The sequence below is a fragment of the Ambystoma mexicanum genome, chromosome 13, assembly GCF_040938575.1.
Source record: "Ambystoma mexicanum isolate Mex_15411 chromosome 13, UKY_AmexF1_1, whole genome shotgun sequence".
Taxonomy (NCBI): Eukaryota; Metazoa; Chordata; class Amphibia; order Caudata; family Ambystomatidae; genus Ambystoma; species Ambystoma mexicanum.
The window spans coordinates 734930159-734955848 of NC_090938.1; the positions used below are offsets into that span (position 1 = coordinate 734930159).

Sequence of the window (25690 nt, forward strand, 5' to 3'; positions counted from 1 at the left end):
GTTCAGTCTTCAGGCAGGAAGGGCCCTGCACCTCTCCACTGCAAGACATCGGGCAAAAATCCTGGAAAGCACAGGTACACACAGTGTGTCAGTATTTTTTTATTTAATTGTTTATTTATAACGCACTTAATACCTAGAGGTTTGTAAGCGCAGACTCGGGATCGAACCTGTGTTGCTCTGCATCGCCTTGTTACCAGGGGTGGACTGGCCTATTTGGAACTCTGGAGATTTCCCGGTGGGCCTCTGCACCCTGGGCCTCTTTTGTGTGGTATTTCCAAATTTTCTCATAGGAAAAGCATTGGGCTTGCTGAAAATGTCTAACATAGCGCCACTTTGAAGTTCATTTCCAGGGCCTCTTTTGGTCCCCAGTAATTATTTCCAGGGCCTCTTTTAGTTCCCAGTCCACCCCTGCTTGTTACCATGGCAAGCGTGTTGCCCCTGAGCTATCCTCCTGAGTACACATAACTAGACCTATCAGGTTTGTCAGGTCTTGTTTTCACAGTCTTCCCCTCTTTGTCTCTCCCTATACTCTTGCCCCTCCCTCCCCTTCCCCCGCACAGGCAAAGCTCGCAGGCTGAAGCAGGCGAAGGAGGAGGCGCAGGCAGAGATTGAGCAGTACAGGATGGAGCGCGAGAAGGAGTTCCAGCGCAAGCAGCAGGCGGTGAGTATGGCACGCCCCTTGATACGCACGTCCAACCTCATGGAGTGCTTTGCTTTGCAGAAGACTTGCTTATGCCTCCAAGCGCTCTTTATTTACAATCAAGCCCAGTTTGCTTCTACCTCTTCCCATAAATTAAGCAACCCAGTCCGCTAATAAGACCGCCCTTCTCTTAGCACATCCCAACTGTTGCCCATTGGGCAGAAAATACTTTCCCCCCCAAACACTGGCGAGGGAATTTGTCTGGCTGCACAATGTATCCTGTCTGCTGGAATGAGCCTTTGCCTGCTGGGCCACTGACCAAGACCTTACACGCAACACAAAGGAGGTTTAGTTTAGTTTAGTTTAGTTTATTTATTTGTAGAGCGCTCCTGACCAAGGGGTATATGGGCGCTTAGCATTGAGGTGATGGCTGGAAAGTTTAGAATTAATCTTTTTTTTTTAAAACTTTATTTATTGGTTTTAACAGTTTAACAAACAAAGTATGCATCACTTGTAATATCAGACGTTAATCAGAGAATTACGTATCCCCCCCCAACCCCCAACTCAAGACCACAGTCAACATTATCTTCCAATTATGATGGGCCGGATTGATGGCTAGGACAGTCCGAACCGTCCGAGGTATCGTCAGAGTTATTAGGATGCAGTAGAGGCTCTGTCAAAGCCACCCAACGATGCAGTTCTCCACTGGAGTCCAGCCTCAGTTCAAGGATTGCCGTTTCCCACGCGCCGGTCTCCGCCGTTATCCATTTCGTCAGGTCCCCCCACCACAGTGCCTCATACGGGGCCCTTGGGCTCTTCCATCCCATGGCTATGCGTCTCTTCGCAGTTATGTAAATCAGATCTTTGAGCTTGTTTAGAGGTTTATTTTTGTGGTTGCGTTTGCATCTGCCCAGGATGCAGGCTGCGGGTTGTTCACTTCTAGCTCAATATCTGCGTCCGCCACCCTCTCCTGAACCTGTGTCCAGAAGTGGAGTATCTCCGGGCAGCCCCAGAACATATGCGTCATACCCGCTCTCGGCTCCTTACATTTGGGGCATACCGGGGCCTCAGCTCCTTTGAAATTGGATATGGCCTCTGGTGTTACGTAGGCTCTGTTGGTGATGTATAATTGAATGAGCTGCAAACGGGCATTCCTGGAAACTTTTTTGTGGTAATGAGTTATTTTCTCCCATTCGGCATCTGCAAAGTCTTGGCCAAGTTCGATTTCCCATTTTGCTTTGCTTTTGAGCTCGCTGTTTGTCGTGCCCTGGAGCAGGGTTTCGTACAATCGCGAGGTTTCATGGCCGCCTTCGGCTATGTTTAATAGTGTTTCTATGACCACGTTTTCCGTCTTTGGGGTGGTAGCCTCTGGCCATCTGACCATTATGGCTTGTGTCACTGCCCTATGGAGCAAAAATTGGCCAGCGGGTAATCCCGTAGTCTCAGCAAGGTCAGGGAAGGGTATGATCTCTTGGTCTCTTGTTAGGTCTCCCAAGGTGGCCACTCCGTAGGGTTCCCACTGGGTGCGTGATTCGAGAGAGCCCCATGGCTGATAAGCCATAATTGCCGCGATGGGGATCTGTGGTGAGAAGGGATCGGCTGGCCCCACAGTTCTGCACGCTCTGTTCCAGAGCTTTATTCCAAGTTTGATTAGGTATGGGAAGGGCTGTGTGTGTCTGTTCCGGACCCATAGTAGGTCCCTCAGGAGGAGGTTGGGCAATGCAGGTTGGAGGAGCCTAGTGTCCGAGGAGGTCTCGTCAGCCATCCATCGCATCACATGCCTTAGTTGGCTTCCCAGGTAGTACAATTCGAAATTGGGGACTTTGATTCCTCCCCTCTCGTAGGGTCTTTGGAGTGTGTCCAGCGCCACCCTGTGTTTGCCTCCCTGCCAAAGGAACCGTAAGTTTAGAATTAATCTTAACCCTTGGCATTGCTCTGGGCAACCCTCCAGACCACCGTTCTTCACCTGCCAAGCCATTACAGGAAGGAGGAAGACCATATGCAAATCAGGCTTCGTGCCACCCCCAAAATGGGCAGTGCAGCCCGAACTGCTTCTTCACATCACTTCTGCACGAGACCACACGCGTCCCCAAACATGTCTCAGCCTCATTGGCCCTCATGATTGAGAAGTAGCTTGGATCTCTAGGCCCAGCAGGCTCAGGACCCACGTCTGGGAATAGTCATCACACTCGGGGTGACATCAGCAAAACAAAACAGGTGACGGCTGGAAGGTTTAGAATTAATCCTAACCTTTGGCATTGCTCTGGGCAACCTTCCAGACCACCCATCGCTCTTCACCTGCCAAACCATTACAAAAGGGGAAAGACCATATGCAAATCAGGCTTGGTCCCACCCTCAAAAAGGGGCAGTCCAGCCGGAACCTTTTCTTCACATCCCTTCTGCATGAGACCTCACGCATCCCCAGACATATTTCGGCCTTGTTGGGCCTCATTAGTGAGCAGTAGCTTGGGTCTCTAGGCCCAGCAGGCAGGGGACCCATGTCTGGCCATACCCGTCGCACTTGGGGTGACATCAGCAAAACAAAGGAGGTAATGGCTGGAAGGTTTAGAATTAATCTTTACCTCTGGCAGTGCTCTGGGCAACCCTCCAGACCATCGATCGTTCTTCACTGGCCAAGCCATTACACAAGGAGACACACCATATGCAAATCAGGCTTGGTCCCGCTCAGCATGGTCTACTGTGCGAATGTATGTATAGTTGTGGAAAGCAGATTCAGATCAAAGTGTTAGAGAATACAATGAGCCTTTTCTGATTGGAAGAGCTGTGTGAGTGGGTAGAAATCCAAGCACTTGTCTAAGGAAGTGAAGATGTGTAAAGAGCCCCTTTCACAATGTTAGACAAGCCTAATACATGGACTTTATTGAAACTGGTACTTGGAAAATGCGTAATGCTGGAATGATAGCATGTAAGAGTAGTCACATTGGATGTTAATGTGGTTTCACATGTATGTACTGTCCCGGGCCAAAGTACCAAACAGGACCTCTCTAATGCAAATTGGCAAAAGTAAAAGAATCTTTTCATGTCACAAATCTGCGTCTTCACGTGGTTGCCTGGGACCAAGAAGTTTGCCAAGACCAAATCTTCAAATTCAAGATTTTATTCAGGGAAATATGTACAAGTTAAGCTCACTTAAAGTAAAAATGGATTTTCCAAAACCCCAAATCTCTCAGGATGGTTCTTCTCCTCAATCTTAATTGGGCCTCTCCATCACTGGGAGGTCGCATAATGTCCTCTCCAGTGCTTAATTTGTAAAATAATAAGTGCCAGTGCCCAAAAAATCTTGGCCCCATAATGCCGGCCCCAGAGCCAGCGGGCAACGGCGGCCCGGGTTAGTTCAGTGGGATAGACATTTGCCAGGTACTGCCATAAAGGTGGTACCCAACCATAAGATGGCAATAGCTGGGTAATGGCGTAAGTACCTGTGTTGGTACTCCTTTATCGACCTCGGAAGGATGAAAGGCTGGCCTTGCTGGGGATTCAAAGCTGCAACCTGCGGATCACACACACATCGCAGCAGCGAGCACTCAACCGACAGAGCTATCAATCGGCTATGGTAAAATGAGTAATTATTCTGTAGTGGATACCATTAAACTACTGACTGAGATTTAAAAGCAGACCAGTTAAGTTCATCTGCAGGTCTGGTGCAAAGTTGGCGCATGCCAAGCCTGCATGCATCTACTTTCAGGCTTCAGAGGTTGGCAAAATAGGGAAAGCAGCAACACTTAGGAGGGACACTTAATTGCCAGTCGTGCCCTCCACTAACCACTCCCTGCTAACGGTGTCAAATTCTATGCTCATTCACACTACACACAGATTAGGGAATCCACTCGCTCACAGTAATGTAATATTCCTCCCAGCAGACATCAAACATGTAAACTACACCTCCCTGCACACCACAGCCCCAGCTAATGCAATGCAATGAAACATGGGAACACAGGTCTTCCCTCTGGACACAGGAGGAAGCAGGAGAACCAGGGACTGGTCTGGGGATGACAAGGAGGCGAGAGAAAAAAAGAAGATGTGGGTATTGCTCGTAAAGTGGTGGCATGAGAACAAGGAGCTATGTTGGCCAAGGAAGGAGGTGTAGAGTGCGAAAAGCAGAGGACCCAGTACCGAGCCTTGAGAGACAGCCGCTGGGAGAGCAGCAGGACCAGGGGTGCACCTATCCCAGGCAATAAGTTCTTTGATGGTTTGTGGTGAGAAAGGATCAACCAGGCCGGGCCAGGCGTTGGCAGGATTAAGCCATGTCAGATGGTGGACGGGCAGGAGGAAGGGGAAAAGAAGAGGGAGTTGGGAGGGAGTGGAGGGTAAAGTCAGGCATTCAACATGAAATAGTGGTACGCCCTGGTGGAAAGTGCCATTGACCAGTTACATGAGATTTCTACTGGCTTCCGTGGCGCGGCGGAATGTGGATAGGACGTTGTTACACCACATGTCTAGCGAAAGAAAGTCTAAGGGAAATCCTACAGGTTAGAAACCCATGAAATGCATTAAGCATCAGTTGCGAGTTGCTCGAATCAATCGTCCAACATAGAAGGTCAATCGATATCCAAAGTCTATATGCCAGTAACTGGATCCAGTAAAAACTATTTGTAAAGGGGCACCTGGAGTTAGCACCAGGGTTGATGGCGTTGCCAGTGTAATTCTGAGCTTGACAGCTTTGATCAGTTGCCAGATGGTGCAGAAAGAACGAAAGCAAAGCCCCCTATGTTGTAACTTTCTTTGTGATAAGAGCCTTGTGATGGGGATTTCATTTAGTGGCGTGCATCTCGTGGTCTGGGGGCAGTGGCGTAACACCATTGAGCTGACCGGGCTTCAGCACCCACACACCCCCACACACCACCCTGACATTTTGGGCTACGTTGACGCAACCAGGCTGATCAACGAGCCATGGCTGAACACAACAGGACACAGACGTTAAACAGCGGCGCAATGGCTTCATGGTTAACAAAGGCCCTGCCGTTGCCTTCACCCACCGCACATTGATGGTCAGGCAATGCCCCTCTGATAGAGAGGGTGACACACTATAAAATAATCTTATCGCCAAAAGCAAAAAGTGTACTTTTTATTCTGAAACCGGAGCGTCGTATAAAGCACCCCCAACTCGGGGTCCGCTGCAAACGAACACTGCACCCGTGAGCCCCGCACATACTCTGCCCACAGAGCGCACTCTGCCTTGGTGTCTGTTCTAAACACGATGCCCCGGTTAAGCAGCGGCGGCGGCGGCAGACATTCAGTTTGGCCGTATCTCTGGCACGCTTTTCACACTTTGGCCTCTTGGAACTGAAGGCGCTGGCCAAGCAGAGAGCGCAGAGTTTTGTAACACTGGCTGCTGGGCTGGCGCCATGGTGTCGCGCCCTGCGGCATTCATCAAAGAAAGGTAACACTTCAGTGTTACCACCTTTTTTTGATGAATGCAGCGGGCAGGCGCCGGCGGGGCCGCAAAGGATCTGTAAGTTACAGATCCTTTGCAATTTAGGCATCCTGCGAGGCCCTGGGGGCCGGTTCCTGAAGCCCACATGGGCTTCAGGAACCGGCCCCCAGGGATTCCTCATGATTTCGGCCTGGCCACTAGTGTTCCGGTGCCAAAAAACCAGTGCTGGTGTTGGGGACCGGCAAACACCGGCACAAATTAAGCACTGGTCCTCCCCATTCACTCTGGGGATCTTGGCTGTACCAGCTTCTTGTCGATCCTGAATGTCCCGCCCAGTTCCTTCACAATTCGAAAGGGGTGGACTTACACCTTTCTGATCTCTGGGCATCTGTGGCTCTAGGAGTTCCCAAATTCTTCTTCAGATAACTGACTGGTTGTGGCTATCCATGGGCTTGCTCCCCAAGTCTAACTCTAGTGCATCGTGCTGCCAGCAGATGGGTCAGTGGGAGGGAGGAAGTTATCACTTTAGACCTGCCTTGTCCAGGACACTCCCTTCTTCTCGTCCCTCAACTTTGATTTTATCATGTGCCCGGGCGCACTCTCGTTCATTTCTTACCCCCCTTCTGCTCTTGCCTAGGGTTGACCTCACCCAGCATATCCTTCCAGTTCTGTCTAACTGTGGGACTACTCTGCTTCTCCTCTTCGCTGTTATCACTCCCGATTAATGCATCCTCCATTTCCCCACTTCCACCCCCTTTCATTACTATCTTCTTCTCCCCTTGATATTATCACCCCATCCTGTCTACTGTCTTTACCTCTTAGCATCCCCCCTCATTTACTTGTGATGTTACCCCCTCCTCCTCAATACCACTTTCTTCACCTTCCGGGTTACCACTCCTTCGTTCAAAATGCTACCCCCTCTTTCTGACTACCACCTTCACCTCCTGGTGTTACCAGCGGCTCCTCCCTTCATGATTTTACCCTTCTGCCATCACTGATTGATGTCACCACCTCAAGACTGCCAGCTTCTCTTGCTTACGTTACCACCTCTCCCACCCTTCTTTGTCTTACCATCTCCCCACAGTTGCCGCTTCTCCAGACTCCCCTGCCTCTACAATCTCTTCTTTCTTCAATGCTGTCTAATCTACAGCCACCTCCAAACACGAGCTTCCTGCTCATGCAACCCACACTGACTGACTGGGGTTCTGTTCCCTCCCTATAGGTTGGATTCTCCATGAGTGTCTGCACCTGCGTTCTACACGTGGGAACCCCCAGGGGGGCTGGCCACGCCTTCATTAGGCCTGGCTGCCATATTAAGATTGTCTTCCGCCTTCCTGCTACTGCCTTACACTCTCTGGGTAGGACCCAGATCTCCCATTTCCCCAGCATGTGAACAGGCAGCTGGAAAATCTCTTGGTGATTTGTTTAACGCCCCTGAATTTGCACAGAATCCTTCTTTATGGTCAACTTGCAACCTTTTGATCTATGTGAGCGAACTCTCTGCTAGGAAACATTTGTGAGAAACCAAAGGGTGTCTCACCTGCTAACACTCAGGGACTTGTCATCCAGGTGGCCTGGACATGGGCATCGCTTTTGGATCCAGTTCCTGTGGGTGTACCAGTGCAGGAGGATCAACTGGGTGAGGGGTCTTCGGGAAGTGGGGGTGAGTCAACCGATGGTGACCCATTCAATCTTTTAGGATTTTCTGAAGTCCCAACTCCCCCTCCTCCCATTTTACACAAACAGTGGCTGAAGAAGAGGGTGACTGAGAGTAACCACACTAACTCTCTCGCATCGTACTGGACATTTCCCGTTATTCGGGTCAGGCAGAGCCAGGCACTTTACTCTAAATGCATACACCGAATACCAATTAGTTCTGCTCGCATGAATAAAAGGCCACACCTAAAGACACACTCTGAGCAAGGCAGAACACGAGTACGAGCAGAACTTCCGGGATGAAGGCATACCTACTGGAGCAGAGCAACGGTCCAAGGGATGAGAGCAGCTTGCCGAAAACCCCAAGAGTTCCCTACTGGAGGTCGTTGCCTCCGACAGGCCGCGAAAGACATGTGGAGAAGGCCAGATCCCACAAGTGAAAACCTCATTGGGTTTCAAGGATGCCAGCGACCCTCTCGGGTGAACGGCAGATTTGGGGAGGCGAGGCCAAGTCTGCGATACTAACCTTGACTCGTGATTTGGAAATAGCAAAACCCGGAAAGAGACGCACACGGCCACTGAGTTGGCAAGCGACCTGAGAGACGGGTGAGTGTTAAACCGATTGAAGTAGCAATATTATATGCGCCGAACAACTGCGTGGCTTCTCCCGCCACCCGTTCCGGAGCCCAGCAGATGCCCCGTTACTTACCTCAAAGGGGTGGGTGCCCGGGCTTAACTCTGTCACGGCGCGGTCCTGGCATCTCTATCCGTGTTGGTGGCTCCATCCATCACACGGACTGGGGGCACAACGCTTCCGGGTTGGTCCTGTTGTGGGCTACCGCGCATGCGTTGCTTTATGAGCCCTGGCCAATGGCAGCTTCCGTTGGAAGCCTCATTATGATGCCGTTCCCATGAAGGCATCCGGGGAAGCACAGTGCATCGCATCTTAACGTGTACACTTGTACTCGTGCTTCGCTCCAGACCTTTGCACTGCTTCCTGTTTTGCCTTGTGTCCCCAGCCTTGTTGCTGGTGCCAGGTTCTTGCTCCTTGGACCTGACCCCTCTCTATTCCTGATCCCTCTCCCTGTCTTGCCATTACTTCCCCCTTGGGTCTCCTTCTCACTTCTTGTGCTGCTTGCTCCTTCCTTCCCTTGCTCCTCACTTACCTTGTGATACTGGTGAGGATCCTTTGCTCTCAGTGTCTGCCTGCTGCTTTCAACCGGAGTCAAGGTGTCCTGAAACTGCTGTTGGTTATCATCTGCTCGACCAGTGACTTGGACTTCTACTTGGACTGTACTCTGACAACATCATCAGCCTTCCATGCCAGTGCATGCACTGTTCCTGCACCACATAAATCAGGGAAGTGATGTCCCGTGGCGTGGGGAACTAACCCAGGAGTTCCTAGTCTCATTCCTGGTGGGTCTTGGGTCTGTTTCTTGCGTCACCCTGTCTACATAACACGAGGCAGTCTGCCAGCATCTTCACCATCACTAGGAACATCAGGTACTAAGTGCCAGCGCGACGCCCTGCTTAACATATTAAGACACCTATCCTCGAGCTCAGACATGGATCCCGATCAAGAAATACAGGCAGAACTTCGGGCTCTCTGCCAGGAAATGTAAACCCTTCGACAGGAGACCATTGCCCTATACTAACTGGTGGTAACCCAGGGAGCAAGTGCCGCACCTCAAGCCGAAGCAGCCCTGGCACATACGTCTCCTATGAAGTTCGACGGGGATCCTCAGCGTTTGGTGGAATTTTGTAATCACTGCAAAGTCCATTTCCTAGTTTGGCCTTCACATTTTACACAAGAAAAAGCCAAGATCGGATACATTCTTGGAAATCTGACAGGAAACACCTTGGCTTGGGCAGCTCCCTATGTTGCTGCTAATAGTCCCATTTTGGATGACTTCACTGTGTTTGAACTGACCTTTATGGAAGTGTTTCAGACTCCTAACTTGGCTGCCACAGCTCAAATCAGCTGCTTGAGATTCGACAGGGGGTAGCGACATCATTACGTACCTACATCGATTTAAGCAATTGGCAGCGGATTCTCAGTGACCGGAAATTACTCAGAAGACCCTGTTCCATCCAGGGACTGAGAGACGAATATAGGGAAAAGTTACTCCATATACCTGAAACAGGAACCTTGGCTGCTCTCATCGAACAGGTATTGAAGATCGACCACCGTTTGACTGAGAGGAGTGGGGAGCGAAGGAGAACTGAGCGCTTGCACTCCAGACCTTTTGTCCATCCAGTCGTTCCATCCGGTTTCACAGAACCGTCTCCGGAACCCATGCAGTTGGGTGTTCTGCAAGGTCTATTATCCAAATTGGAGAAGCAGCGTTGACGTGTCTATCGCCTTTGCTTATATTGTGGAGCTTTTGGTCATTACTTGGTTACTTGCCCACTACTTCCTCCCAGGCGTTCGGAAAACTAGATGGCTTGTCATCAGTAAAGAAGGCAATGACAAGCCGGCACACTACTTCAGCCCTTCTACCTGTGGAACCGATGCAGCCGGCATCATTACTTGTACTGAGGATCCTGATTGCTTGGGGCGACCGTCTTGAGGTGACCACAGCATTGCTAGATTGTGGGGCATCAGGCAACTACATCGATGCAGCTTTCGTTTCTCGGCTAAAGATTCCGGTAATCCAGAAGGAGGTGGCTGCCCCAGTGGAAGTCATCGATGGGACACCACTCTCCTGCGGTCCAGTCTGTCAACACACCGGATGTCTTATTGTTCAAATAGACGATCATATGGAACAAGTCTCATTCGATGTGATAAAACAGCAACCTACCCAGTGGTGTTCGGTCTGCCCTGGTTATTACATCATAACCCTCATGTGAATTGGGAAAACGGACCTTGGTTTTCGCTTCCAGTCAGTGTATGCAGCATTGTACTGGGGAACCTGTCCCCGAACCTGCACCTACCTTGTTAAGACCCTTTGTGGTCACCATGACTCGTCAGCTTTATTCTTTGGACTCTGTACCAGAAGTATATCATCAGTTTCTCCACGTTTTCTCTGACCCAGAACAGATTCCTTTGCATCCACACAGGGCCTTTGACTGTTCAATCGACCTTGTACCCAACAAGGAGATACTGCATGGAAAGACCTATTCTTTGTCTCAGCCGGAGATGGAAGCCCTACAGACCTACCTGAATGACTGTTTGGCAAAGGGGTATATAGCACCCTCAAGATCATTGGCAGGCTTTCCCTTGTTTTTTGTACAGAAGAAGGAGGGCACCTTGCGACCCTGTATTGATTACTGGCTACTGAATGAAATAACACGCAAAGACCGTTATCCCTTGCCTTTGATACACACCATACTGGAATCCCTTCACACAGCAAAGGTTTTCACTAAACTGGATCTTCAGGGGGTATACCCTATGGTTCGGATTAGGACGGGCGATGAATGGAAAACGGCCTTCAAAACTCCTTTTGGCCACTTTGAATACAGAGTGATGCCGTTCGGCTTATGCAACGCCCCCTCGGTTTTCCAGCGTTTTATGGACTCTATCTTTTCCGACATGATTGGCTTGAATGTCTGGATTTATTTGGATGACATCCTTGTTTTCTCCACCTCTTTGGAGGAACATATCCTACACGCCCAGGAAGTCTTGTCTCATTTACCCAAGAATCATCTGTATGCTAAAGCAGAGAAGTGCCTCTTTCATCAGGACAGAATCGAATTTCTGGGATATGTAGTCAGCAGCTCTGGCACACAGATGGATCCCGCCAAGATAGAGGCCATTCTCCATTGGAAACCCCCTAGTGATCTCAAGTCCTCATAACACTTCCTGGGCTTCACTCATTTTTATTGTCGCTTTATCCCTGGCTTCTTCCGTCTTGCTTCCATTCCACACGACTCACCAGTACTAAAGTGCCAAATGTCTGGGATTCCGACGCCAACACAGCGTTTGAAGAATTGAAGAAAGCCTTTATCTCCGCACCCATTCTCCATCATTTCACTCAGGAGTTACCATGCATTGTGGAAGCCGATGCTTCAGATTTTGCCATCGGAGAGGTTCTCCTACAGAAGATTCTCAGTACCGGAATAGAACATCCTATTGCATACCTGTCCCGAAAGCTGTCCCCCAGTGAACGGAATTATACTGTCATTGAAAAAGAATTGTTGGCGATTAAGGCAGCTTTCGAAGAGTGAAGACATCTTCTGGGGGGACGCTTCCCGGGGAGAATCGGACCGACCAACAATTCCTGCCTTGACTTCAGTGTCGGAGCACTAGACAAGCTTGTTGGGCCCTTTTTTCCCACTACGATTCACCATCTGGTACATTGCAGGGGTACGGAATCGAAAGGCAGACGCCTTGTCCCGGTCTGTGGAAAACTTGAGGCCTTCACAGACGGTCGACACACCAGTCATCTCCCCAAGACATTCATGGCAACCTTGGAATCCCATTTGGATAGTCTGCAACGTGACACCTTATCCGATCGAGCTAGGTCCTGCCTCTTGTGTAAGAGGGAGATTACAGTGAGAGGTGGTTTGCTGTTTTATCAGGATCGTCTGTACATACCCACTTCGGATCTGCATTTGACGATACTACAAGGATTCCATGATTCTAGGGTTGGAGGGCATTGTGGAGTCAAGGCGACTCAGGAACAGATTGCTCATCAATTCTGGTGGCCAGGATGGGCAAGTCAGGTCAAGGAGTATGTGAATTCATGCCATGTATGTGCCCAAACTAAGACTGAGCACAGAAGGCCTTTGGGATTGCTGAAGCCATGGTTTTCATTGTGGAACTACCACCTGCCCAGGGACATACATGCATCATGGTGGTGGTCGATTGTTTTTCTAAGCTGGCGCATTTCATTCCATTTCCTGGTTTGCCTTCTGCAGCCCAGATGGCCAAGGCCTTTTTGCATAACATTTATCGGATACACAGCCTTCCAGAGAAGATCTTGTCTGATCGTGGATCTCAGTTCCTCTAAAATTTTTGGACACAGGTTTGCAAGCATTTGGGGGTACATCGTGTGTTGAGTTCTGGGTATCATCTGCAAACCGATGGCCAGACTGAGAGAACCAATCAGACGCTCAAACAACATCTGTGTTGCTTCACCAATGCTGCTCAAGACAATTGGTTCTCTATGTTGGATGTATCGGAGGTGGCCTATAACAACTCTTACCATACCTCTATCCATTGCAGCCTGTTATACTGTACCTATGGACAGCATGCGAAGTTGGTCCCCTTCTGGCCAAACCTGCCCAGTTTGGTTCCATCGGCAGATGCTTTGGTTGCTGGGATTCAGTTAGCCAAAGAACTCCTGGAGATGGCGAGGGATCAAATGAAGGAGCAGGCGGATAAGCATCGTACACCCGGTCCTGTGTTGGCTGTTGGGGACAGGGTCTGGTTATCGTCTAGGAAACTCCCATTGGGGAACCTGCCCACTAAGCTGGCTCCTCATTTTCTGGGTCCTTTTCGGATCCTTCGGTGTTTGTCCACAGGGGCATACAAATTGCAGCTCCCTTCTTCATGGCACACCCATCCTGTCTTTCATGTTTCCCCTTTGAAACCTTTTGTTGCTGATTCCTTTGGGAGGTCCCATACCCGCCCAACTACTGTTCTTTGTCATGGAGTTCCTGAATATGAGGTTCAGGAAATCTGCGATTCTCGCATCAGGCATGGGTGAACTTTAGTTTTCGGTTGCTTAGAAGGGATACCCAGCTAGTGATCGTACCTGGGAGCCACGGTCGCATGTCCATGCCCCCAGACTGGTGCATAGGGTCTTCCTTCGGCACCCGGAGAGGCCCGGTGCTTCTGACCTCCTTGGGAGGGGGTATAGTGTCATGCGCCGCTCGCTGCGTGGCTCCTCCCACCACCCGTTCCGGAGCCCAGCAGATGCCCCGTTACTTACCTCACAGGGGTGGGTCCCCGGGCTTCCCTCTTTGATAGCGGGGACCTGCATCTCTATCCGCGTTGGCTGCTCCGTCAGTCACATGGACTGGGGGCATTGCGCTTCCGGATTGGTCCTGTTGTGGGATACCATGCATGTGCGGCTTTACAAGCCCTGGGCAACGGCGGCTTGCATTGCAAACCTCGTTATAACGCCGTTCCCTTAAAGGCACCCAGGGAAACACAGTGCATTGCATCTTAACATGTGCACTTGTAGTCGTGTTTCCCTCCAGACCTTTCCTCTGCTTCTTGTTTTGCCTTGTGTCCCCAGCCTTCTTGCTTGTCCCAGGTTGTTGCCCTGTCTACAAATCCCATGGCAGTCTGGCGTTATCTCCACCATCACCAGGAACATCAGGTACTAAGCGCCTGTGATACGCCTTGCTTAACAGCTGCACGCGTGTGGATGAGACGCGAAGAAAGGCAGTCACATGAATGAACTTTGAAGTAAGGACAGCTGTCAGATCAGCGATACTAAGTAACAGAGTGGTCCGGTGACAGGAAGTAGCCCACTCAAAAGTCTCTGTGAAAGATACATTATTTGAAGCAATAAAGCAAATGAACAGCAAAAGTGAAGTAAGCAAGAGTAAATGTGAACTTTGAGTCAAAGTGGTCCTGTTGTGGTCTGTAAAGAAAGCAACGCACATTCGAAAATCTTCGCTATCCGAAAGTGGCCCGAGCCAGACTGAGGGAAACCCGAAGTATAATAAGCTTGGTGAAAGGAGCTCCTTGTAAGGTTGTGTTGAACTTTGTCGTGAGAGGTCTGAGCCCAACAGATGGGGACCTACGTGAACTGTGTGGTGAAAGGTCTGAGCCCGACAAAGGGGGACCTTTGTGAACTTTGTGTTGAAGTATTATTTAAGAAGTCAAGAAAAGAGACTTTAATGTGGAAGGCCAGGCGGGCCTCGCTTTGGAACGGTTTATAGTATTGGAAACCGAGCCAGGGTGTGTCATCCTGCCTGCAGGGACAGCCGTACTCTGTGAGGTCTAACGTGGAGAGGAGAGCTGGTTCATCCACATTTATTCTTTTGAACACTGACTTTTCCTTTACATACATTTTCTCATTTTTACAAGAGATAGGGCAGGCATTGGGTTTTGTTAGAATAGGCCATTTTGAGTTGACGGACTCCACTAGGACTGTATTGTATCATTTGAGATTACTTCCACCTTAGCTATAGGGCAAAGTAGGAGTTTCTCCATCCCCAACATTTTCAATAAAGGTTTTGCAAAGTGTATCCATTGTTTCAGTGTCATACTTGTGATACCATGCCTCCCCTAGACAATGGACAGGTAAGATTGTATAACTCATGGTTTAACCCGTGGTCAGAAAACAGTGAACTAGCAACATTGCGTCTAATGCAGGCTTTAATGTAATGGAGGCTTCCAGAGCTTTGAATGAACTACTGCTCCTAGAGATTCACTGGTAACATCAGTGCAAGGCATGCTACAAGCACTGTGTGCGTGCAACTGACTACTTCTGACGTGTAGCCTTTGTTATTTTTATCTAGGAATTTGAATCTGCCCAGAGAGGGTTTCAGATGTTCTCATTTGGGGAGCATCAATTTTGGCGTGCAGGGCAGAGTCAATAATTCTCTACCTCTGTTGCTGGCGAACTGTGGCTCTCCCAAGCTGAATCTCTCTCTCTCTGGGGAAAATCTATGACTTTCCCACACTGACTTATTGTGGTGGATCAACTCAATCAGGACTTTCCCTGAGTGACGTGGACTGTCTCGCACTGGCTTCCTGCGATTATCGCCTGACCTGTGCCTGGGATCAAGTGAGAATGGCCAGGGAATCCTCTTTATACTGCCACAGGTGCCATCATCCAGTGGCTCATGGAAGCACCTTGTCCCCTGAATCACCCATCTGGTGATCTAATCACAGAGCTTAAAGGGGTCCCTAGCTTTTCCCTAAAAGCCTCCCTGTAATTTCAGTTTAGGCTTGAAGGTTTGCCGTACTCTTGTTCTGTTTGCTTCTTGAGGTCTCTTCTCCCGAATTCTCAGTCTCAAGTTTAAAGCGATTCCATTACACTTCTACTCTGATCTTGCCTTAGTCTCTTCTGCTTGATGTTTCAGTTCTGGGTTTAAAGGGCTTCCTCCATCCTTCTCCTCAGTCTTTTCGTCTTTGGTGTCAGTCCTATGTGTGAAGGGTTTCTGCACCCTTCTTCTCTGATCGCCTTCGCCTGTATTTGACTCGGCTGTTGAGACAACAGGAGTGTGCCTTGCTTGAGCTCTCGCTGACTGATCTTTAAGAGGGCCTCTGTCACCTTCCTGGCATGGGGGTCCAGACTCCTGTCCTCTTCACAGCCTCTCTACTCCTGCTCTTGGCTTTCTTGTCCTTGCGACTATGCCCATGCTTGTCTCTCCTCTCAGTGTGGGTTGGAGCTCTTAAAATCAGGGTCTCCCCCCTAACTCATTGCATTGGGCCTTCCTAATCTACTTGCTTGGGTCTCTCTCTCATTATTTTAAGGTATCTATACCCCCTGCTCCGGATATTCACCTCCAACTACCTCCTTCTCCCCCTCTAGTTCCCTACCTCCTCGAGCATCTTCTCTGCAACCTCTGCAAACATCTTCCTCCTTCTACAACCATCTCCAAACTCCTCACTCAATCCGCCTTCCTTTCTCTCCAAACCCTTCCAAATTCCTTTTTCCATGGCCTATTCCGACGACGGTCTGGGCTTTGAGGTCAGATTAAATACAATATCGGGATACTCAGTGGACTTGCAGAGTGCTGCTGAGAAGGAAAGCACAGTACTACTGTCTGTGCATGCTTGGGCCATGTATGATTTCTCACACTGTCTCTGATATGGCTGTGGGTTTCCTATGGGAATGCTGCAGGAAATGCTGGTGGGCCTCTAATGCCCGAGCGGAACCACTGGACGAAGGCCTAAGGAAAATGTCAAGCATTTCTGATGTCTGAGCAGGGGTTACTGGACTAGTGCCATTGAAAACTGGAGGGTTCTGATGGGGTCTAGTCGGATGTTTGGCTGCCATTTTGAAGGGAAGCAGTCTTCCTCGCTACCAGTCTGTTTTCTTAAAAATGTAATTCACTTCACTAAATGGGCCAGTGCCTATGGTTTCCCTGACTTATTAACCACACAAAAAACCTTCTTTTGGCCCTGTAGTTTGGAGCATGGGATTGTGCAGCCCTGGTTCTTCTGCCCCCCCCTCCCTCCCGCCCCCATGATTTATATCTTAATGTGGAAGGACCACTAATGCTGAAAGGAATATTGAAAGTTAGCTCCAGAGTCTTTGTGTAATGCCTCATCTTGGGGGTGTATGTGATGACCAAGATCTTTTTGGGTGGGAGGTTTGAGTTTGATCGTGGGGACCCCCGCTGGGAATAGGACGTGACACTCCGTGTGATGGTCCCCTGCTAAATGTCTGGGACTAAGTGGGGGGTGACCAGGGAATCCCCCTTATACTGCTTTCAGGCCAATCATCCACTTGCTCAGGGAGGCAACTGGCCCTGGTAGTCGCCCCACCAGTTGCCCCAGGAGTCAGGCAAGAACTTTGTCAGAGAACATAGGAGATATGATTGAACATCAGAGGGGAAGTTTATGTTGTAAGGGTGTCCATTCAGTGAAAGTGTAGGTGAATGACCCAAAACCCGAACAATAAAAAACAATTCCAAGTAGGCAAAATAATTCATGCACCGTTAGCAAGGAAAACACAGTTTTATTCCATGCAAAAAGTAGCAGACTGTCCCATAGAATGGAACTAACACAGAGCTCACTCCACCCAAAGAAGTTACATCTTTTATCGTGTAAAACCGCAAATTAACAAGAATATGCATAATAAAGATTACATGATCCGGTTCCATGTCTTAAAATTGTGGCAAAAATGTCAGTGAATACATAAAATTGTGGCAAAAATGCTGTGGTTTTGCCGCCACAATCATGTAAAGGATGCTGTGGACACCCCTGAAACCCCTGGACCCATTATACCATTTAAGGGGGGTGGGGGACACACCCACAACCCCCGCTCCCCTTAAATGGTATAATGGGGTACACCTTTACCGGGTCAAACCACAGTATTTTTGCCACAATTTATTTTACCAGCAACATTTTTGCCACAATTTTATTATCTGATACCACATGATCCCACAATCCACGTTGGCTAACACCTATGTACAATTCTAATTATCTCATATAGTCCAGTACCCTATTGGTCACACATTATCTAAAACACATTCCCCTAAACACGTGACCTACTACATCATCACTACGAAACTCAGGAGTTGATTGACAACCAGTTACATTGTTTCCATAATATATTGCTTTAATGAGTAAATATTCCTGGCCATCATGTGATGTGCACCACTCCGTCGAAGCCTGATCAAAGTGTGAATAGCGAGGTCAACCCTGCTTGTATAATGCAATGGCCCTCCTCATTACACCACGCACGGTGGCACACACAGACAGCTCCATGCCCTTGTAGATACAAGTATTGGCTTCACCTCTGCTCCTCCCATCCCAAATCATGGTACAGCCCTAGCACGTCTCTCCCTTTATCTCTCTGGGAACCCAGGTGCCCATGAATTAGGTGATCAAGGCACCACTCTTATGTTTGATTTTGCTTATTGATGGATCCCTATAGCTCAGCTTCTGTAGTTCAAATTGGATGAATGCTCTTTGGGTGAGGGCATTAGTGCTCAAAATCTTCACCAGGCCTCTTGGCATCAAAGAAATCCCATGGCCTGCACACATGAATTCAACCTTCAAAGGACACACCCCCACTGTTCCTCCCTGGACCTAACATTCCTTTCCCAGCTCCTCTGAGCTCTGCAGCTGCACTCAATTAGCGTTTATCAGCACAGCGTGGCTGCCTGTGGCCTTGGCAGCATAACTTCTTGCTGGGGCATGGAAGGGGACTTGTCTCTGAATCAACTGGGCAGAGCCGCAGCCTCACGTTAGGCCTGTTTCTCATACTTTCATGAGCACATCTTGTAATATGCCCTGAAATCCAACATGGTGGAACACCTGCTACCTTAACCTCTGGACCTCGCCTTTCACGGAACACTTCTGACTCCATCTCGCATGCCTACCTAGGTCAGCTACCTCCTAGGACATCTCTTAAAACATACCATTGCATACTACCGCTAAATACAAAATACATCACCCTGTCTTTAACCTCTGCAACTGCAACGTGTATACATTGTCGCTCTTTATGTATTGCTAGATGGGGCTTCTAATATGTGTCAAAGCTAACTACAAATGGATACATGCACATTCTGCCACGCCCGACGAGAACTGCTAGCACTAGGCCGCCTGCTACTATGTTTTGCAGAGCCTCAATCTCTTCGCCTTTGTGGGACGTTGCAATTGCACCCCAACAAAGGAGAAGGGAGGGTAACATTTGAATGGTGAAAAACCCATAGTAGCAATGTATATTGGCCGTGGTTGTCGGCCTCGTGACCAGGTGCAGATACAGCAAAACATCTAGGAAGAATAAGGGTGTACGAACTATTGGTGGGGGTGTCGTATATTGTCGTTAATGGGTGAGTGCTGATTATCTGCAGAATAATGAACACGTAAAATAAGGAACGCAAAACTGTTCCAATATTAATATACCTCTTACCTCAGTGTGTGGCAAATCCCTTGGGTAATTAGATACCTGCATATCTGGGTCAGTATAGTTCATTTGTCTTCTAAATGTGGGTGTGTTTTCGTGCACAACTGGCCATGTTTTCTGACAGACTTAGACCTCATTTCTGCCCCAACTGGGGCATTTTTTCCAGCTCAATACTGCATGTTCTCTGGAAGAGTTGGCAACCTTCTCTGGCATAGTGGTGAACTCATTCTGTGGCACAATATGGCACAATCAACTGAACAAAGATAGGGGCGTTCTCTGCCACAGTAGCAGACCTGTTGTCCGGCGCAATGGTGGCCATACAATCTGGCACAGTGGTTTGCATACTGTGGCACAATGTTATAATCCTTGGTATAAAGGCAGTGATGCCCATGTCATCTAATGCAATGGCGGCCATTTTTTCCTACAAAAGAGGAGGGCATAGACTCTGGAACAAATGTAAATATTCTTTGGCACATTACAATCGTAGGCCCTAATCTTTGGCATAATTGTAGTTATATATTCTGATGCAGTGGGGTCATACTTTCTGGTGGAATGGTGGTCATGGTGTCCTGGCACCATGATGGGAATAGTCTCTGGCACAAGCATGGCCATATTCTTTAGGGAAATGCAACTATATCCTGCAGGGCATAGGTGACCATTTTCAGTGGCTGCCCAATGATGGCCGCATTCAGTAACCCTGCGCGATCAGATATCATTGATATTGGACCCCATCAATATCTGCTGTAACTTGCCCTCTTCTTAGAGTCTTAATAATATTTGGAAGCTCAATGGGTTGCACTCCCAGCAGGTTCACCACCATTCCAGGTTTTCTGTTGTAGACATATCCCGACTCTCTCCGGGACGTGAGTGGATGATCCGGGACATTTGGCCTTCTGCATCAGCTCTTTCCCTTTAAAAGCCCTGCTGCCTTTATTTTAAAATTTTAATGGACAGATGTACCAGTTAATTTAAGTTTCTATATTTTACTGCCCCATGCAATGAGCCACAGGTCTCCTTGTCACTACAAGAAGCTTCATTGGTGGGATTTCTTTATTGGGTTTTGGTGCTCTGTGGTTAAGCGGAAATTGGGAGCTTTGTCAAGGTAGGTAAGTACTCCTGGGTGAGGGGTCGGCTCCTCAAGGAAAGTGTGAGTATTCCTCAATCTCAAATTGAGAACTAATCAGACCTGGAATCCAAGAATGTGACAGGTCTGGTGCCCAACAGTGTCTATGGTGAGCAGACAGTGAGTGGTGTCCCTTGGACTCGCCATGACTGGTTGAAGGAAAGAGGTAGCCCCTAACTGTGCCCTGGGAGTGTCCGGGAGCTGAAGAAGTGCACTTGTGGCCTGGGATGGTAGGCCGTGAGAGGGGTGTCCTTAGAGTGATACGGTCTAGTTGTGCCCCGGAAGTGTCCAGGAGTGATAACGGTTGAAAGGTTTGCACAGGGGTGTCAGGGCGTAGGAGTGAAGTGTGCAGTGTTACTGCCCACGATTGACATGAGAGAATTATACCCAGGTAGTGTGTGATTGCTAGTGGGGCTCTCAACCTGAGGAGTACCCATTGTTTTTTGTATAAAAGTGTTAATCGTTTGTTCTCTGTGCAAGGAGCCTTTGCGCATCAGAGGTAGAGCGATACCCCTGACTGCATGCCATCTGTGTGAGGTGGAGCTGCATGCTCCAAGGCTGACAGCTTGCACATTATTGGTGCTATGCATTCTGGGTAGTAAGTCCTTATTGGAAACATCTCCTACAAAAGATCCACCACATTCACCTTTAAAATCCACCCTTATTGATGTTCTCGGCCATAGTAACCGCAGTAAATCCCAACATTGGCCAAGGTAGGCTTTTATAGCATCCTTGCCGCCATCCAAGATCTGTATCCTAGAAACGACCTATCAGCGGTCATTGTGGTGTATTCATGGTTGAGGCACATAGGTCAGCGCCCAGTAGAATGTGCCCATGTTGTTCATACGATGCTAAGGGTCTTCTTTGCCTTTCAGGTCATGGGCTCACAGGGGAACCTGTCTACTGAGGTGGAACAGCAGACACGGAAGAAGATCCAGGTCATGCAGACCAGCCATCAGAGGAACAAGGAGCGGGTTCTCCGTCAGCTGCTCACCCTTGTGTGCGACCTGAAACCTGAGATTCACGCAAACTACCGCATCGTAGCATAAAACCGGAGGTGCAAGCACCCAGCCCTACCGTGGATTCCCTCAACCACCAATAGGCCAGAGGTGGAGTAAAATCCTGCCCTAAACAAGTCCAACGTGAGCTGTCCTCCAACAGAAGATCGGCCAATGCTGACCCCTAAGCACCAGGCAGGCCCTGCCTCTAAATGGACATGCCACCACCACAACATACTGAAAGCTCAAGTAACTGTACAAGCTTAGAAAAGACTAACATTGTCTTGCCCACTAACGCCTGTCGTCTCCCAATCAGAGAACTAAGCAAGCCTGCCACAACTTCTCTACCGTTGACTTTGCTATTCAACCAACCAGTCCAAGCTCCCCCTAACCAAAGTCAGCTTTGTCCCCAAACATTCACCTAGTACCCCACAAGACCTTCTTTGAACAAAGATTAACTGATTAATCAATTAAAGAGGGCAATTCCTTCTGACCTGATCCAAATCCAGACACTAAAAGGCGAGACCACCCTTCGTTCTTATCAGGCGGCTTCCAATAGATGCTTAATCATGGAACCAAGGAGAACGCAATCACCACGCCAACAGCGAGTGCTACTAACAGGAGTCCTGGTCTACTGAACGGGATCTATCCAAATGTTATCCAACTGAACACAACCCGGTCCTTCCTATAGAATTTCCAAGATGGCCTTTACACGGATCTGAATCCCCTGAGAGACGGGAAGAACCAATCACATTTCTGTATGTTCCAAGAGTGCCAAGCCATGCCAATAAAAGGCGATTACACTCACACCTCTGTTGTTCATGAAATTCTTAAAGCATAGAAAAATCAGAAACCAGCAACCAGTGAAGAAAGCTTTGTGCAGGCCAACCCATAGGACATTGGTTTTGGAAATTGGTTCCTAGGAGGCCACGGTGGAAGCGGGACACTAGATCTTTACAATGCATCCTTTTGCAGAATGCACGTGGCGAATAACCCAACAGTGTTAACTTCTCTCATTCAACGCATGTGGTCAATGGGCTATTTGAGGGCATTTCCCCTATTAAAGAATATCTGTGGTCACTGTGTCTGTTTCATTTCAAGCTGGCATCGAGGACACTGGGAATTGAGGTCATGTCAGCAAGACATGGACTGTTTGATAACCTCCTTGTAGATGAGGGGGAGCCTCATCAATGTACAGAGGTGAGGCTACCCTCTACCAGAGGCAGCCCACACATTGAGGCAGCCCCAAGCCCGCCCAAGAGGGAAGACCGACCTCCTCCCCGACGAGTGGAAGGTCATTTAGCGTAGAGAGGTGAGGTCAACGTCACTACTGATGGGAGCGAGACCACGCTCATTCACAACCACAGATGAGGCTGAGGCCCCCTGGAGGCATTGCAGTCATTCTGAAATGAGGGACCAAACTCACCCTTGAGACAGGATGGCCTAGAGACACCAGAGAGGTAGCCACAATGTCCTCTAGGAACTGTCAGAGCAAATTCTTTGAAACGAGCCGGCCCAGCCATGCCGGCGATCTGGGGTCACCGATACAGAAGAAAGTCAAGAGCATCTGCCTGCCCCGACAGAGAGGCTAGAGACTGGGAGGGATTCTAAAGATATACAAAAAGCCTCACCCTTGAGGACAGGCAGCCCTGCGCCCTCAGAGAGGCGACCCGGCTTTCCAGAGAGGCGAGCCCAACCTTCACACTAAGCAGCCCAGTCCCTCTAGGTAGGTGACCCGGCTTTCCAGAGAGGCGAGCCCAACCTTCACACTAAGCAGCCCAGTCCCTCCAAGGAGGTGACCCGGCTTTCCAGAGAGGCGAGCCGAACCTTCACACTAAGCAGCCCAGTCCCTCTAGGTAGGTGACCTGAATTTCCAGAGAGGCAAGCCCAACCTTCACACTAAGTAGCCCAGTCCCTCCAGGGAGGTGACCTGACTTTACAGAGAGGTGAGCCCAACCTTCACACTGGACAGCCCTGTCCCTCCAGGGAGGTGACCCGGCTTTCCAGAGAGGCAAGGCCAACCTTCACACTGTGCAGCCCAGTCCGTCCAGAGAGGCAACCCGGCTTTCCAGAGAGGCAAGCCCAACCTTCACACTAAGCAGCCCAGTCCCTGCAGGGAGGGGACCTGGATTTCCAGACAGACAAGCCCAACCTTCACACGAGGCAGCCCAGTCCCTCCAGAGAGGCGAACCAGCTTTCCAGAGAGGCAAGCCCAACCTTCACACGAGGAAGCCCAATCCCTCCAGAGACGTGACCCGGCTTTCCAGAGAGGCAAGCCCAATCTTCACACTCGGCAGCCCAGTCCATCCAGAGAGGCGACCCTGCTTTCCAGAGAGGCAAGCCCAACCTTCATACTAAGCAGCCCAGTCCCTCCAGAGAGGTGAACCGGCTTTCCAGAGAGGCAAGCCCAACCTTCACACTAAGCAGCCCAGTCCCTACCAGAGAGGCGACCCGGCTTTCCAGAGAGGCAAGCCCAACCTTCACACTAAGCAGCCCAGTCCCTGCAAGGAGGGGACCTGGCTTTCCAGAGAGGCAAGCCCACCCTTCACACAAGGCAGCCCAGTCCCTCCAGAGAGGCGAACCGGCTTTCAAGAGAGGCAAGCCCAACCTTCACACGGGGCAGCCCAGTCCCTCTAGAGACGTGACCCGGCTTTCCAGAAAGGCGAGCACAACCTTCACACTGGGCAGCCCAGTCCGTCCTGAGAGGCAAGCCCAATCTTCACACTGGGCAGCCCAGTCCATCCAGAGAGGCGGCCCCGCTTTCCAGAGAGGCGAGCCCAACCTTCACACTAAGCAGCCCAGTCCCTCCAGGGAGGTGACCCGGCTTTCCAGAGAGGCAAGTCCAACCTTCACACGGGGCAGCCCAGTCCCTCTTTCCAGAGAGGCGAGCACAACCTTCACACGGGGCAGCCCAGTCCCTCTTTCCAGAGGGGCGAGCACAACCTTCACACGGGGCAGCCCAGTCCCTCTTTCCAGAGGGGCGAGCCCAACCTTCACACGGGGCAGCCCAGTCCCTCTTTCCAGAGAGGCGACCCGGCTTTCCAGAGAGGCAAGTCCAACCTTCACACTAAGCAGCCCAGTCCCTCCAGAGAGGCGACCCGGCTTTCCAGAGAGGCAAGCCCAACCTTCACACGCGGCAGCCCAGTCCCTCTTTCCAGAGAGGCGAGCCCAACCTTCACAGGAGGCAGCTCAGCTGCTCCACGGAAGTGAGCTCAAGCCCACAGCGGATCGCAGACCACTCACAAAGTGCTTAGAGGCAAGAGGAAAGCACATTAACATTGATCTCTGGCACCACCCCATCGTCTTCAAAAGATGGAAGACAGACAACCTTACTTGAGAACTTGGGTCAGCCCAAGCACCACACAGAAAGCATGGGGCTAAGACGAACACAGGGTGGCCTAGTGAAGACAGGGGGTACACCAGCGTCGCCAAACATCAGAGGAGCGCACCTTCCCTCCCTAGAGTTCCAGACTTTGCGTCGCTAAGAAGATGAAGGTGCCAGTTGCCTGCACCTGACGGGGCCGCAAAGTTCCCCTCCCCCATCAAGTAAGGAAGTAAAGAGTCATTGGTACTGTGCCGGCTACCACCGTAGTGGTCTCCTGATGCTGAGGTCTACCCAGACTGCCACACGAACTGGGCTCACCCCTACAGTAACCAGACCGAGAGATGTTGTGTTGAAAAGAGAAGGGGCAGAATTAAGATAGGGGGGGGGGGGTATTTCAAGCTGGTAAACGTACGAAAAATGAAGGGGGTAGAATTTGAGGTTCATTCTAGGTTTGTACAAATGACAAAAAGTGTTAAAGTGATATGGCAAGCTTAGCGCCGCCGACCGTATTCATAAGATGCAAGCACGAGGCAGACACACGCCAGTGCTTCATCCTTGCGCGTGGCTTCTTCAAGGTCCTACCTCATCTGCACATTACCCCCCAGGCCTTCTTCTCCCCCCATGTGTGATCTGATCCACTTGACCCCTTGTCATCAATGTCTGAACGATAAAGACCACTGCAATGACAGACCCACAACAACCCAACACCGTCCATAACATGTCACCATGCAAAGAAAATGGCCGGTCATTCTAGCTGCGACACAGCGGCCCCTCCTTTCCTTCCCTGCTCTCTCTCCCATTCCAGGGTCAGTCAGGCTCCGCTTCTGTCACTGCCAGCAGATTGGCAGGGCCAGCCAGGTGTGGCTGACTGAGAGTGTCTGCAGTAGTGCTTGTGGGGCTGGAAGGGGGCGCTTTTCTGAACAGCCCATCCCCCCTGCCCCACATGCACAAATCAGATGGACTGGGTGGCCCTGTAGAAGGCGTGGAAATCATATCTTAGTGGGGCGATTCAAGGCTTCGCCCTGTGTGCTGACAATGACATCAACACAGGGCGAGGAATTGAATAG

At 49.9% G+C, this 25690-nt stretch overlaps 1 protein-coding gene across 1 annotated transcript in view; it reads left to right on the forward strand.

The window, feature by feature from the left end:
* The window catches only part of ATP6V1G2 (ATPase H+ transporting V1 subunit G2), a 28253-nt gene extending 5875 nt beyond the window's left edge, over positions 1-22378 (forward strand). Inside the window, exons 2-3 of the mRNA XM_069634998.1 lie at positions 561-661; positions 21176-22378. Of these exons, the coding sequence (XP_069491099.1) occupies positions 561-661; positions 21176-21349 (275 nt within the window). The 3' untranslated portion in view covers positions 21350-22378. The remainder of the gene's footprint in view (positions 1-560; positions 662-21175) is intronic.
* The last annotated feature ends 3312 nt before the right edge of the window (positions 22379-25690 follow it).